The sequence below is a fragment of the Neofelis nebulosa genome, chromosome 7 (genome assembly GCF_028018385.1).
Source record: "Neofelis nebulosa isolate mNeoNeb1 chromosome 7, mNeoNeb1.pri, whole genome shotgun sequence".
Lineage (NCBI taxonomy): Eukaryota > Metazoa > Chordata > Mammalia > Carnivora > Felidae > Neofelis > Neofelis nebulosa.
Genome location: NC_080788.1, coordinates 109,626,021 through 109,639,141, shown reverse-complemented (window position 1 = coordinate 109,639,141; position 13,121 = coordinate 109,626,021). Strand labels below are relative to the sequence as shown.

The 13,121-nt window shown below is 35.2% G+C and overlaps 1 protein-coding gene across 8 annotated transcripts in view; it reads right to left on the bottom strand.

The window, feature by feature from the left end:
* SYT16 (synaptotagmin 16) overlaps positions 1 to 13,121 on the bottom strand; it is a 245,294-nt gene that overhangs the window by 85,461 nt on the left and 146,712 nt on the right. For 5 of the 8 annotated variants that reach the window (XM_058739257.1, XM_058739254.1, XM_058739252.1 and 2 more), the window contains exon 3: positions 8,232 to 8,898. The exons of the other annotated variants lie outside the window; for them this stretch is intronic. In XM_058739257.1, coding sequence (XP_058595240.1) covers positions 8,232 to 8,754 — 523 coding nt within the window. In that variant the 5' untranslated portion in view covers positions 8,755 to 8,898. The remainder of the gene's footprint in view (positions 1 to 8,231; positions 8,899 to 13,121) is intronic. 8 annotated transcript variants of the gene reach the window in all.

Sequence of the window (13,121 nt, the reverse complement as noted above, 5' to 3'; positions counted from 1 at the left end):
CCTGAAATTATTTTTTAAAATCAAATCAGAATGCTAGAAATAAAAATATATGGTAACAGAGATGAACTCATCGTCAGACTTTCAGTGGACTTGTCATCAGACTTGACACAAAGAAAGTAAACTTGAAGAATAGATGTCATTAGATTGTACCACCTAAACTGGAGTACAAAAAGGGAAAAAAGAGTGAAGGAAAAAGAACATTCAAGAGCTGTGAGACAGTATCAAAAGGTCTAATATTTGTGCAATTGGAATACTAGAGAGAGGAGCAAAAGAGAATGTATTAGAAGCAATATTTGTAGAGATGGTGGCCAAGAATTTTCCAGAGGTAATGAAACTCACTAAACTACAGACACAGAAAGATCAGAGAACACCAAGACAAATCAACACCAGAACACACACACATATGGACACATGCACACACACCCGTAGATATAGCTGCTGAAAACCACAGATAAACACAAAATCTTGAAGGTATCCAATAGAAAAAAAAGACACATTACATGCAGAAGAACAGAAGTAAGAATTACAGCATACTTCTCATATGAAAACTATGCAAGCCATGAGACAGTGAAATGACAACCTTAAAATGCTGGGGAAAAAAATAACTGTCAACTCAGAATTCCATACTTAGCTGAAATCTATTTCAAAAATAAATATTTTTGAGACAAACAACTAAGATAATTCATTAGCAGCATATACGCCTAAGCTAAAGACTTCAAATAGCATAAATGAGGCAAACATTCTTATTTTAATCAGAGAGACAACCAATCTAGAGACAACCATCTAAAGCAAAACAGCATCAATGTATTGAGTATTTCTTTCATGTATAAAAGCAAAATGTATCACAATAAAACAAAGGACTTGAAGGAAAAATTGGGAATATACTGTTGTAGTATTACTAAACTATACCTAAAGCAGTAAAATATTTTTTCAAGGTAGACTGCAATTAATTAAAGATATATGTTGTAAATCCTAGCATGACCATTAAGCATTTTTTAAAAAGATACGTAATTTTTTAATTAAAAAAAAGAGATATGAATAATGATCCCAGAGTGGAGAGGAAATGGAATCTTAAAAATAGTCAATTCAAAAGAAGGCAGAAAAAAAATAGGATAAAAGAAACAAAGAATAGGTGAAACAAATAGGAATAATCTAATGACAGATTTTATTTCAACTATATCAAAAATTACATTAAATATAAACAATTAAGACCAACTAAACAGTGAAAAAAAAAGACCAATTAACTGAAAATTTGTTAGGTTGGATGAAAAAAAAAAGACCCAATTTTATGCCATGCACAAGAATACCACTATAAATATAAAAATAAATTTAAAGTTAATGAATATACCATGTCAACACTAATCAAAAAAATACTGGGAGGCTCCTGGGTGGCCCAGCTGGTTGAGCTCAGGTCATGATCTCACAGCTCCTGAATTTGGGCCCCACATCAGGCCCCGTGCTGACAGCTCAGAGCCTGGAGCCTGCTTCAGATTCTGTCTTTCTCTCTGCCCCTCCCCTGCTCATACTCTGTCTCTCTCTCTCAAATATTAACAAACATTTAAAAAAAATTAAAACAAAAAAAGAACACTGGAGGGGCACCTGGGTGGCTCAGTTGGTTAAGTATCATATTCTTTTTTTTTTTTTAATGTTTGCTTGAACCCATGAACCAAGAGATCACGACCTGAGCTAAAGTCGGAGGCTTAACAGATGGAGCCACCCAGGCGCCCCAAGCATTGTACTCTTGATTCTGGCTCAGGTCATGATCTCACGGTTGGTAAGATCAAGCCTCACATCAGGCTCCCTGCTGACAGCACCAAGCCTGCTTCCTCTTCCTCTCTATGCTTCTCTCGCTTTCTCTCTCTCTCTCTCTCTCTCAAAACAAACAAATAAATAAATAAACATTTAAAAAAAGAAAGAGCTGGAATAGTCATATTAATATCAAAATAGACTTCAGGGATAAAAAAGGTATATTACATAATGAGCAAAAAGTCAATTCATCAAGGAAGCACATATTTCTACAATGTATATGGAATTAATAACAGGGCTTCAAACTACATGAAGCAAAAACTGCTAGAACTGGAAAGAAAAATAGCCAAATCCACAAGAAGAGTTAGAAACTGCAATACTTTTCTCTCAGTAATCAACAAAACAAAATCAGTTGGCAAAATCAGTGGATAAAACAAGTATATAAAAAATTCTGAGAAAAACATCCTCAAAAAACGTGAAGTAATTTATAGAACACTGTGCCCAACAACAGCAAAATACATAGTCTTTTTCAAGTACATAGGAAACATTCAACAAGTCAGAACATATTCAGAATGATAAAACAAACTTTAACTAATTAAAAAAACCCACAAAATTATATAAAATACGTACTTAGACCATACTGAATTAAACTAGAAATTAGTAACAGAAAGTTATCTAAAATATTTCCAATATTTAGAACATAACCAACATACTTTTAAGTAAACCACGTATCAAAAAAAGTCAAAGGGAAACTATAAAATATTTTCTAATGACAACTTATTAATAATTATTGGATGCACATAAAGCAGTTCTTATAGGGAAATTTATACATTTAATAATTATATTAGAAAAAAGTAAGAACAAATTATAACCAAAGCAAGCAGAAGAAAATAATAAAGATAATAGTAGAAAGCAATAAAATCAGGAACAGAGAAACAATCAAGAAAAATTAATAAAACCAAAAACTAGTTCTTTGGAAAAAAGATATATAAATTAGATAATAATTTACTCAGACAGACCACACCCTGTGCAAAATATGAAGACAAAAATCACCAATACCAGGAAATTTAAAACATTTAAAAGATAGCAAGGAAATACTATGTCTATAAATTTAACAACATAGATGACATTTTAAAAATTCTTGAAAAAACACAAACTGCATAAAATCACTCAAGAAAAAGACATATAACTTGAATAATCCTATACATACTAAAGAAACTGAATTTGTACTTGAAAATATTCCCCTTCCCCATCCCTACTTCTCAACACAAAATTCCTGGTTCAGATGGGTTCGCTGGAAAACTATAGAAAACTTCTGAGAAACAAATAAAGCTTGTTTAATTCAAATTTTTCTAGACTACAGGAAAGGAAAAATGTTTCAGAATTCATTGTGAATTCATTGTGAGGCCAACATTATCCAGATACCAAGACTACACAAAGAGTACAAGAAAAGAAAACTACAGCCTACTATCCCTAATGAAAACAGAAGGAAAACAAAATCCTCAACAAAACACTGGCAAAACAAATCCAACAATACATGAAAAGAACAGTACCATGATCAAGTGGATTTTATCCTGGGTATGCAAGACAACTTCAACACTCAAAAATTAATCAGTGTAATTCATTTCAACAGACTAACCAAGAAAGATCACATAATAATCTCAATATTTCAAAACAGCATTTTACAGAATTCCTTTTTGATAAAAACTCATAGCAAACCTATGGAAGGGAACTTCTTCAATAAAATAAAGAGCATCTACAAATACCTACACCTAAATACTAATAGTGAAAGACAAAGTTTTTCTAGTAAGCTCAAGATCAAGGCAAAGATATCTATTTTCATCACTCTTATTCAATAGAGTGCTCAATAGAGCATAATCAGTTAAGATAAATCAATAACAGAAAGGGATATTGGGAAGGAAGAAATAAAACTGTCCTTTTCTCCACTAATTGTATTATTTTCTATGTAGAAAATCCCAAAATACCTGCAAAAAACTATTAGAACTAACAGTGGGTTTAGAGAGATTGCAAAATACAAGGTCATTATACAAAAGTCAATGGCATTTTTACATACTAGCAAGCAGCAGTTTTAAATTTAAAGTTATAAAAGTATTCTTTACAAAAGCATCCCCAAAGAGGAAATACTTAGGTATAAATCTAACAAAATATCTATGAGATCCTTTATGCTGGAAACTACAAAACAGATGGAAAAAAATCCAAGCACTAAATAAAGCAATATACCATGTTCATGAATTGAAAAACAAATATTATCAACAGATTATTCCCTCCAAACTGATCTGTGGATTCAACACAATTCCAATCAAATTCCCAGAATAATTTTTTAATCAAAAGTTTATTCTAAAATGTATATAGGAATCAAACCACAAGAGACTCTTAATGTTAGAGAACAAACTGAGGGTTGCTCGAAGGGGGAGTGGGTAAGGGGATGAGCTAAATAAGTTATGGGTATTAAGGAGGGCAATTGTTAGGATGAGCACTGGAAGTTATATATAAGTGATGAATCACTAAAATCTACTCCTGAAACCAATATTACACTATATGTTAACTAACTAAAATTTAAATTAAAATGATAAAAAAATAAAAATTAAATGGAGAAGCAAATATAATCAAAACAATGTTTTAAAATAATAAAGTTGGAGGGCCCACACTACCTGATTTCCAGACCTATTATAAAGCTATAGGAATCAAGGGTGCCTGAGTGGCTCAGTCAGTTAAGCATCTGACTCTTGATTTCAGCTCAGATCATGATCCAAGGGTCATGGGATTGAGCCACACATGGGGCTCCACACTGGGCATGGAGCCTGCTTAAGATTCATTCTCTCTCTCTCTCTTTCTCTCTCTCTCTCTCTCTCTCTCTCTCTCTCTCTCTCTCTCTCTCTCTCCCCTCCTCCTCCTCCTCTCTGCCACTCCACCCTGCTCACACGCTTTCTCTAAAATTAAAAAAAAAAAGTTATAGGAATCAGGACAGTGTGATATTAGAGAAAGAATACAAATATAGATTATTGGGAAAATATAGAGTCCAGCAATAGACCCACTCATGTATAGATAATATATATCTGACAAAGATCCCAAAGCACATAATGGAAAAAGGATAATCATTTCAACAAATGAGATAGGAATAATGGACATCTATATTGAGGGTGGGAGGGAAACACTTTCATCCATACTTCACATCATATTTAAAAATTACCTCAAAATGTATATCCCTAAATGTAAAACCCATATCTCTAAAATTTCCAGAATAAAACACAGAAAAAATGTCTTTGTGACCTTAGGCAATACAAAGATTTCTTAGATATGATAACAAAAGCACAATTCATAAAAATAAAAAACTTGATGAGATGGATTTCATGTAATTAAGAATCTCTGCTCTTCAAGGGACACCATTAAGAGAAGGAAAAGACAAGCCACAAAACTGGGAGAGAATATTTGTAAATCGTAGACCAATAGAAAAGATCCAGAAATGTATCTCATACTCAGAATATAAACATAACACTCAAGTCTTGAAGATTAAAAAGCAGTTCAATAACAGTGGGCAAAAGATTTGAAGACTTTACTAAAGAAGCCACACAGATGATAAATAACTGCATGAAAAGATGCTCGAAGTCATTAGTTATTGGGGAAATGCAAATTAAAATCAAAACAAGAGTTAAAACCTATGAAAGGCCTTGAGATTTTATCCTACTTGCACACTAACAACTTTGCCTGCTACAATTTTTATGGATGTTGGCAGAAGACATAAGACTTGAGTCAGAGACAAAGGATGTTTTATTACAGTACCACATACTACATGAACATCACATTCACGTCAGTCCCCCACTCTCCAAGTACTACGGGGGCGATGCAGAGGCAGGCTCAGATAGATGCCCAGCATGGAAGCGATGTCACAGCCAAGGAAGACCCAGCTTGTGAAATCTCTACCATTTGCAAGCAAATCTGCCTAAGCTTTGCCCTGAAGTGAGACATTATCTTTATTAGACTGAAAGGCAAACAAATCTTCTCTCTGCTCTGAAGAGAGATGCTATCTCTATCTTCCAAGGCTCTTTGTCATACAAACATCCTTGAAAAGATAGTCTAAAATAAGAGGCTGTTTGTGACTTTGCTCATAGGACAGACTGGAGACCAGAGGAGAGTGATCTCCCAATAAGAGCTATCAGTACACACCTGTGAGAATGGCTGAAAAACATTTTATAACACCATGGTAAAGTGAAAATGAGTGACTACATTAATTTTGGGAATGTGAAGTGGTATTCAGATAACAGAAGAATTTCTTAAAGTTAAACATATACTTCCCATATGACCTACTCCTAGGTATTTACCTAGTTGAAATGAAAACTTACATTTGCACCCAAACCTGTTTCGCAAATGTTTATAGCAGCTTTATTTACATTGCCAAAAACTGGAAACAACCCAAATATCCCTCAACTGATGAATGGATCAACAAACTGTGGTGCATTTATGCAGTGGAATACTACTCAGCAATTAAAAAGAAAAGAAGCAGCAAACTACTGAAACACACAGCAACATGGATGAATCTCAAATGCATTACTGTAAGCACATAATAAAAGAAGCCAGATTCAAAAGGCTACCATCTGCACATTTCCATTTATATAGCATTCTGGAGAAGACAAAATGATAGAAAATGTACCAGCAATTTCCCAGAGCTGGTGGTAGAGAAATGAGTACAAAGGGATGAGGTGATGGAATGGTTTATACCTCAGTTGTGGCAGTGGTTACAAGACTGTGTATTAAAACAGAGCCATATACTAACAAGGATGAATTTTACTATATGCAAATTATAACTTGAAAAAGGGAGAGGAAAAAAAGAGAAATAATATGTATAAACTCTAGAATTGGACTTCCTGAGCTGTGCCTCTTTCTAAATATGGATCTTGGGTATATTCACAAGTTCTCTAAGCATAATCTTCTCAACTGTGATGTGAGAAAAATAATAGTATCTATGTCTTAGAGTTGTTAGCTTACCTTGTTGTAATGATGTTCCATCACTAATTATTATTTGGTGTCCTGTTATATACCTAGCATTATGCTTGATGTTAGGGATACAAAAATTAATCTATGATGTGGCTCCTGCCTTCTGGGAGGCTACGATCCACAGCATAAACATCCCCTGAATAAACCAATAAACACATTGTTTTACTGCCGTTAGATTATTACAACAATTACACAAATTTTAAAAATCCAATTTCAAGCAACTATTAAGCCAAATTCATGTTAATCATTTTAAATACAGTTCAACTTTAGCAAGAATTTTCTAAATTAGGAATAGAAATTTCAAGTCAAATCTAAGAAATCCTATTGGTTGCCCAGATGTTTCTAAAATTATCTCTACAGATAATTTTTAAAAGCTGGAAATTGAATTTATTTATAAGTTTGTCATATTCAGAAAGAATATCAGCTTCCCTTGTTTTTACCAATTTATTCTAGCATTTCAACATTAATTTAAGTAAGAGTATCAAGAAAGTGCTATAAAAAGAATATGAAATTATGTTTCCTCATTTTCTAAGATTTCATGTATCTGGATAAAATGTTTCCTTAAAAAGATAAAACTAAGAGGAATCACTGAAAATGGATGAAGAGGCTGTGAAGTATTCCAGAAAAGTCTGCTTCCCCCAAAAAGAAAGGAATTAGTGACATCACCTTTAAGTCACATAAAAAATCCAAGAATCTTGGTGATATATGCATGCATTACAAGCACACATCACATATACACACCCAACACCTTTCTTGGCCTGTCAGGTACCTCTGTCCCTCAACCAAGTCGAATGTCCTTACTTCAGGCTTAGAGCGTTAGAAACATGAGAAATTCATGCCAGGACATACTATAGCTACTTTTACAGAGTTAATTACATTTTCACTATATTCAACATATCTGACAGGATAAAGCTCTAAAGACAGTTTGTTGTAAATGTGTCCTTTCCACTCAGGGCTTAAAGAAAATCAAGCTATTCTTATTTCAGAGGTTTCCTATCTACTGTCATCTCACATCACGTCTCAGTGAAACGCTGTGAAAAGTGTTCTTGGAGTGTTATCAACTAAAAATTTTGCAACAAGTATGGCTTTTTGCACAGGATTTCACACCGAATAATATAGTAACATCTAGAGATTCCTAACCAAGTGAAAAAAAGAGAACATTTTAAAAGATCGTTTAAAAAGCATGACATATGCACAAGGGCTTCTCAAACAGAGCCCACAAACTTGTTTTCACCATTTTGCTTGCTCTGAACTATTGTTCTGGAGTATGGAGCCCACAAATACAGATCTGCCAACGTTTTATATATTGAAAATATTCCTAAGGAGTATATCTCTCAATAAGAAGCCAGTATGTGGAAACGTTTAAAGAGAGAGAAAAATAAAATTCATATGATAACTAAAACAAGTCAAAATAAAATTAGTAGAAATGTCCTTTGGTAGAACCCAGAGAAAATAATCACTGGCTACCTTACCTTGCATTTTTCCATTAACATTTTCTAAAATACCAGAGAGCTGGCTGTCAAAGCTGTGCTGAAGACCACTTCTTTGCTTTTCAAGGTGACGTTGTTCCTCAGCAATAGAAGAAAGCATATGTGGTGGCTTTTGGTCATCAAGGGTCTGACTGGGCCACTGGGACATTATGGAACAGGAGTCCTTTTCAGGTTGGCTAAGTCTGGGGCTTGAACTTTGAGCAGAGTCCTGCAAATCACTATTACAACAGGAGAAATGATCCACTTCAAGAAACAAGGGATTTTCATCCTCTTGACGGCAATCATTGCCTTGTTCTTCATCTTCAAAGTAAGCTTCCTGAATCTGAATATCATCTAAGTCCTGGTCTAGCTTTTCACTTAATTTAGAGTCTTGCTTGTTTAAGTTAAACAGCGAAGCAGATAACATATCTCCTGCTTGCTGGAGAGCTTCATAAACCCGAGATATCCAGGAAGAGAGAGGCTGGAAGAAGTTCTGACCATCCTGGGACGCCATGGCCAACACCATGGCCAGCTATCTGATGTCTACAAGTCCACTTGTTCAGTTCCTTCAGTACTCTGGACTTAATGTGAACTACAGAATAAGCATGATGACAAATTAAATTGGAGATCTCTTAATGGCTGTGAATAGTTCACTCTCAAAACTTCTCAGCTGAAACAGAGGAAAGAAATACTTACACCTATTAAAGTAACAAACTCAGACCCATTACCAGATAACCTATAATCAATGTCAAACAACATTTGGAGACAAAAAGAGATCATCATTGAAGTCTGAAAGTAGCTAAATAAAAATGACTGTGGAAATCTAAATGTAGATTATTTCAATGCCTATTCACCTACTCAGGCATGTGCAAAACTTCCATCAGCAGTAATGGGCTCTATTCATGTGGACTGAGAGAAGTCTATCCCCATAGACCATACTTAACAATGTGAAAAGGATAAATGAATCTTCATTAAGAGGCAGTTGGACATGACATTTCAAAATACAAGAAAGGTTGGATGCTTCATCTACGAACCTGCAGATCCCAGTGAGCAGGCTAATAAGCATCTCTGCTTCATGACACAAAGATTTATCCATTCAAAGGAGATGTGTGCCTGGAATTAAAAAGCTTTTAACAGATCTTAAAGTAGGATTTTATATTTTTGTGCAATTTCTAGAAATCATTTATATTCTTGGGGAGCAAAGAACCACTGCAAAACAGAGTGGCAAGTGGAGTATGCAGCTTACTGGAGACATGATCCTCGCATCTGGTTGCCTTTGTCTGTGTTCCAGCCTCCCCAAGACCTCCCTCTACAGCCTGCAAGATTCCTGAGAGACCTTCCTTCCCACAAGATTCACAACCTGAAGGAGGGGGCTATAAGGACATCAACATAGCAACAGGGCACAACGAAGATTCTAGAGCTAAACATCTATACTTTTATACACATGCATGCATACAAACATATACATAAATTCATATACATATGTATGTGTATTGTGTGTATATATATATATACACACATATATATGTGTATATATACATGTATATGTATATGTATATATATATATGTATATATGTATATGTATATGTATATATGTATATATACACACATACACATATATATATGTATATATATGTACATATATACATATGTATATATATGTGTGTGTGTATATATATATAGTGTATATATATACACTATATATATACACACATATATATACATATATATACACACACATATATATATGTATGTGTGTGTGTATGTGTGTGTGTGAATATTTATATATATCTTATTGCCCTAACAATGCTCATCAACAGCTCAGGATGAATGCTATAAATGATGGCAGAGCCTAAATTCACTGATTGTGCTTAACTACCCCATCTCTTCTATAGCAATAGCTTCCTTCTGACTCAGTCTACCAGCACTCCTGTATATTTCAGGCTTCTTGACCTCAGGCTACTGCAATTGATAGGATTGCCTACCTTCTCCTAAAATTTTCCTTCTAGCTTTTTTTTTTTTTTTTTTTTAGTTTTTGTAATAGCCATTCATACATGCATTGATTCATCAATAAACAATACTCATCACCTGGGAGAGCTGATCCATCCAATAAGGCTCAACATTTTTGTATACAAAATATACATCTCCAGCCCTTAGCTCAATCCCTCTATACAGGTTTGTATCCCTGGTTATCTAAGCTAGTGGTTCACAAACTTTGTGGGAGAATAACCTGGTAATCTAATTTAAAAAAGAAAAGAGTCTCAGACTGGTTGAAGGAATACACCCTGGATCTTTTTATTTTTGTCAAGCTTCTCAGGTGACTCTGACACACACCAAAGTTTGAGAGATGCTGATCTGAGGAAAGAGCTACACTTGGGGGTCTCACCAAAATCTCAAATTCAGCCATCAAAACTAGCACATAACTTTTGCTACTATAAGGGTTCAACACCCTAGACTCACATCTGTGACTTTCTCTCTTCACCTCTGCTCCCTTACATTCCTTACATTCCAAGTTCTGCTAGCTTTAGGTCTATGAAGACCCTTCCATTATGTTTGTAGAGTGATCACTTTTCCTACACTCTAATCTTCCCAGATATTACATACCTAGTTGGTTTCTGTCTCAAATCTTCTCCAGCCATAACCTGACCTTCAATCAGGTCTATTGTCTGTCTCCTCCCCTCGAATAGATATTCCTAGAGGGCAGGGACTGTAGGTTTTATTCCCTAGCTTATCCACAATGTCTAGAAGTGTGCTAAGTATGTAGTCAATTCTCAAGAAATGAACTAATGAGTGCTATTTATTATTGTGCCTAGAATAGTGTGTAGCATAAAGTGTGTACTCAAATTCACTAAATTCATGAATAGACCTCAGAATTGTTGAAAACATATTAACATCACCACACAAATCCCTTGCAGGGTATTATAAAAGGGTTCTTTCAGCATTTCTTCCACTCCATTTCACCACCCACACAGTTTTTGTTTGTTTTTCCTCCACAAATATTGTGCCTCAGTTGTGCTTCAGATGATCACAGACCTAGAAAGTTCCCTGAGAAATCACTGGGTTTAGCTTCTAACACTGTCTTTCAGTACTTAAAACGTTTTAAGACGGAGATTGCATATCTTCCTTAATAATCCTTTCTATTGTTTTATTACACAGAGAAAACTTTATTTTAATATTCAATCCAAAATATTTTAAGTCAGGGTTTTCTCACCCAATCTTTGAACTAGTAACAGCCTCTGTTCTTTTTTTTCCCCACAAAATAGGTTTATTTTAGAAATTTTAGGGAAAAAAGATAAGCAAAAATAAAAGAGGTAATAAGGCATAGTCTCCATCACCCAAAGATAACCAGCCTTTTATTCTACGTCCATAGGATAATTTTTTATACATATAATTCATTGTCAAGTTAGCTTATATACAGAGTATACAATGTGCTCTTAATTTCAGCATAGATTCCCATGGTTCATTACTTACATACAACACCCAGTGCTCATCAAAACAAGTGCCCCCCTCAATGCCCATCACCCATTTTCCCCTCACCCCTGCCTCCCCATCAACCCTCAGTTTTTTCTTTGTATTTAAGAGTCTCTTATGGTTTGGCTCCCTCTCAATTTCTAACTACTTTTTTCCTTCCTTTCCCCCATGATCTTCTGTTAAGTTTCTCAAATTCCACATGAGTGAGAACCATCCACGTTGTTGCAAAAGTAACAGCCCATGTGCTGGATCTCATATCTCTTTCTTTTGTAATCTCTGTCTATCAAAGCCTCTAGGCAATTTTTCTAAAAAAAAAATAAAGCTTATATCACTCCCCTAGTTTAAAAGGAAAATCAAAAAGAAACCCTACTGAGGTTTTCCTATTACTTATAGTGCAGAATTTGAGCATTGGCAGCCCATCTGTCAAAATCACAAAACTCTGTGTTTATTGATGCAGAGTTCTTTAAAAATTAATTTTGATGCCTCCAATTCACTACAGTCCTCATCTCTCCCTGTTATATGTATCTACTTGCTTTATTCATTTTTATGTAGCCTGCCTGACCCCCTGGAAGCATCTGAATTTTTAAGTCCTACCCTATAGGATAAAGTTCACATTCTTTACGATGGCATACAAGAGAAGAGATGCTCAAAAAATGAACAATAAGGGGTGCCTGGGAGACTCAGTCAGTTAAGCATCTGGCTCTTGATTTCAGTTCAGGTCATGATCTCATGGGTTTGTGAGTTGGAGCACTGGGTAGGGCTCCGAGCTGGGTGCAAGCCTGCTTAAGATCTTCCCTCCCTCCCTTTCTCTTTCTCTCTCTCCCTCTCTCTCTTCCTGGCTCACATGCATGCTCTCTCTTATCCAAAATTAAAAAAAAAAAAAAAAAAAAACAATCAGCACTACCTAACTAACCTTAGTACTGGAGGGGTTCTAGAGACCTCCTGTAAGTTGCCAACTCTTTAACTGATGAATCACTGGATGTGAGGACTTCTGGGAGGTGGAGTCTCAGATCAGTGGCTATTTATCAACCAGTTTGGAAGTATTTCAATTGCTTCACAACTCACAAAGCCATCCCTCTTGTCCTGACAGAATGTCTAGCTCTGTATGAGCTGTTCCCAATAACACTGCCCCACAGTGATAACTTGGCTATTCTTCACCACCCCTCATTGTAAAGTCCTATGTTCCAGTCACACTAACACACTAAGCATTTGTCATAGTAACTGTGCTCTTCCCTGACTTCTGTTTGCTCTGCCCAGATGCCTTCTCTCCCTGGCCTGCCTGGTAGATACTTACTCATTCTTTACAATGAAACTCCTATTGCATATGTCAACACTTCTACAGTCAAAGGTGTGGCCTCAGAGTACTTTAAATGTGTCTTTATGATGTAAGTTTTCACTGGATATGGTAATTATTTGTCAATC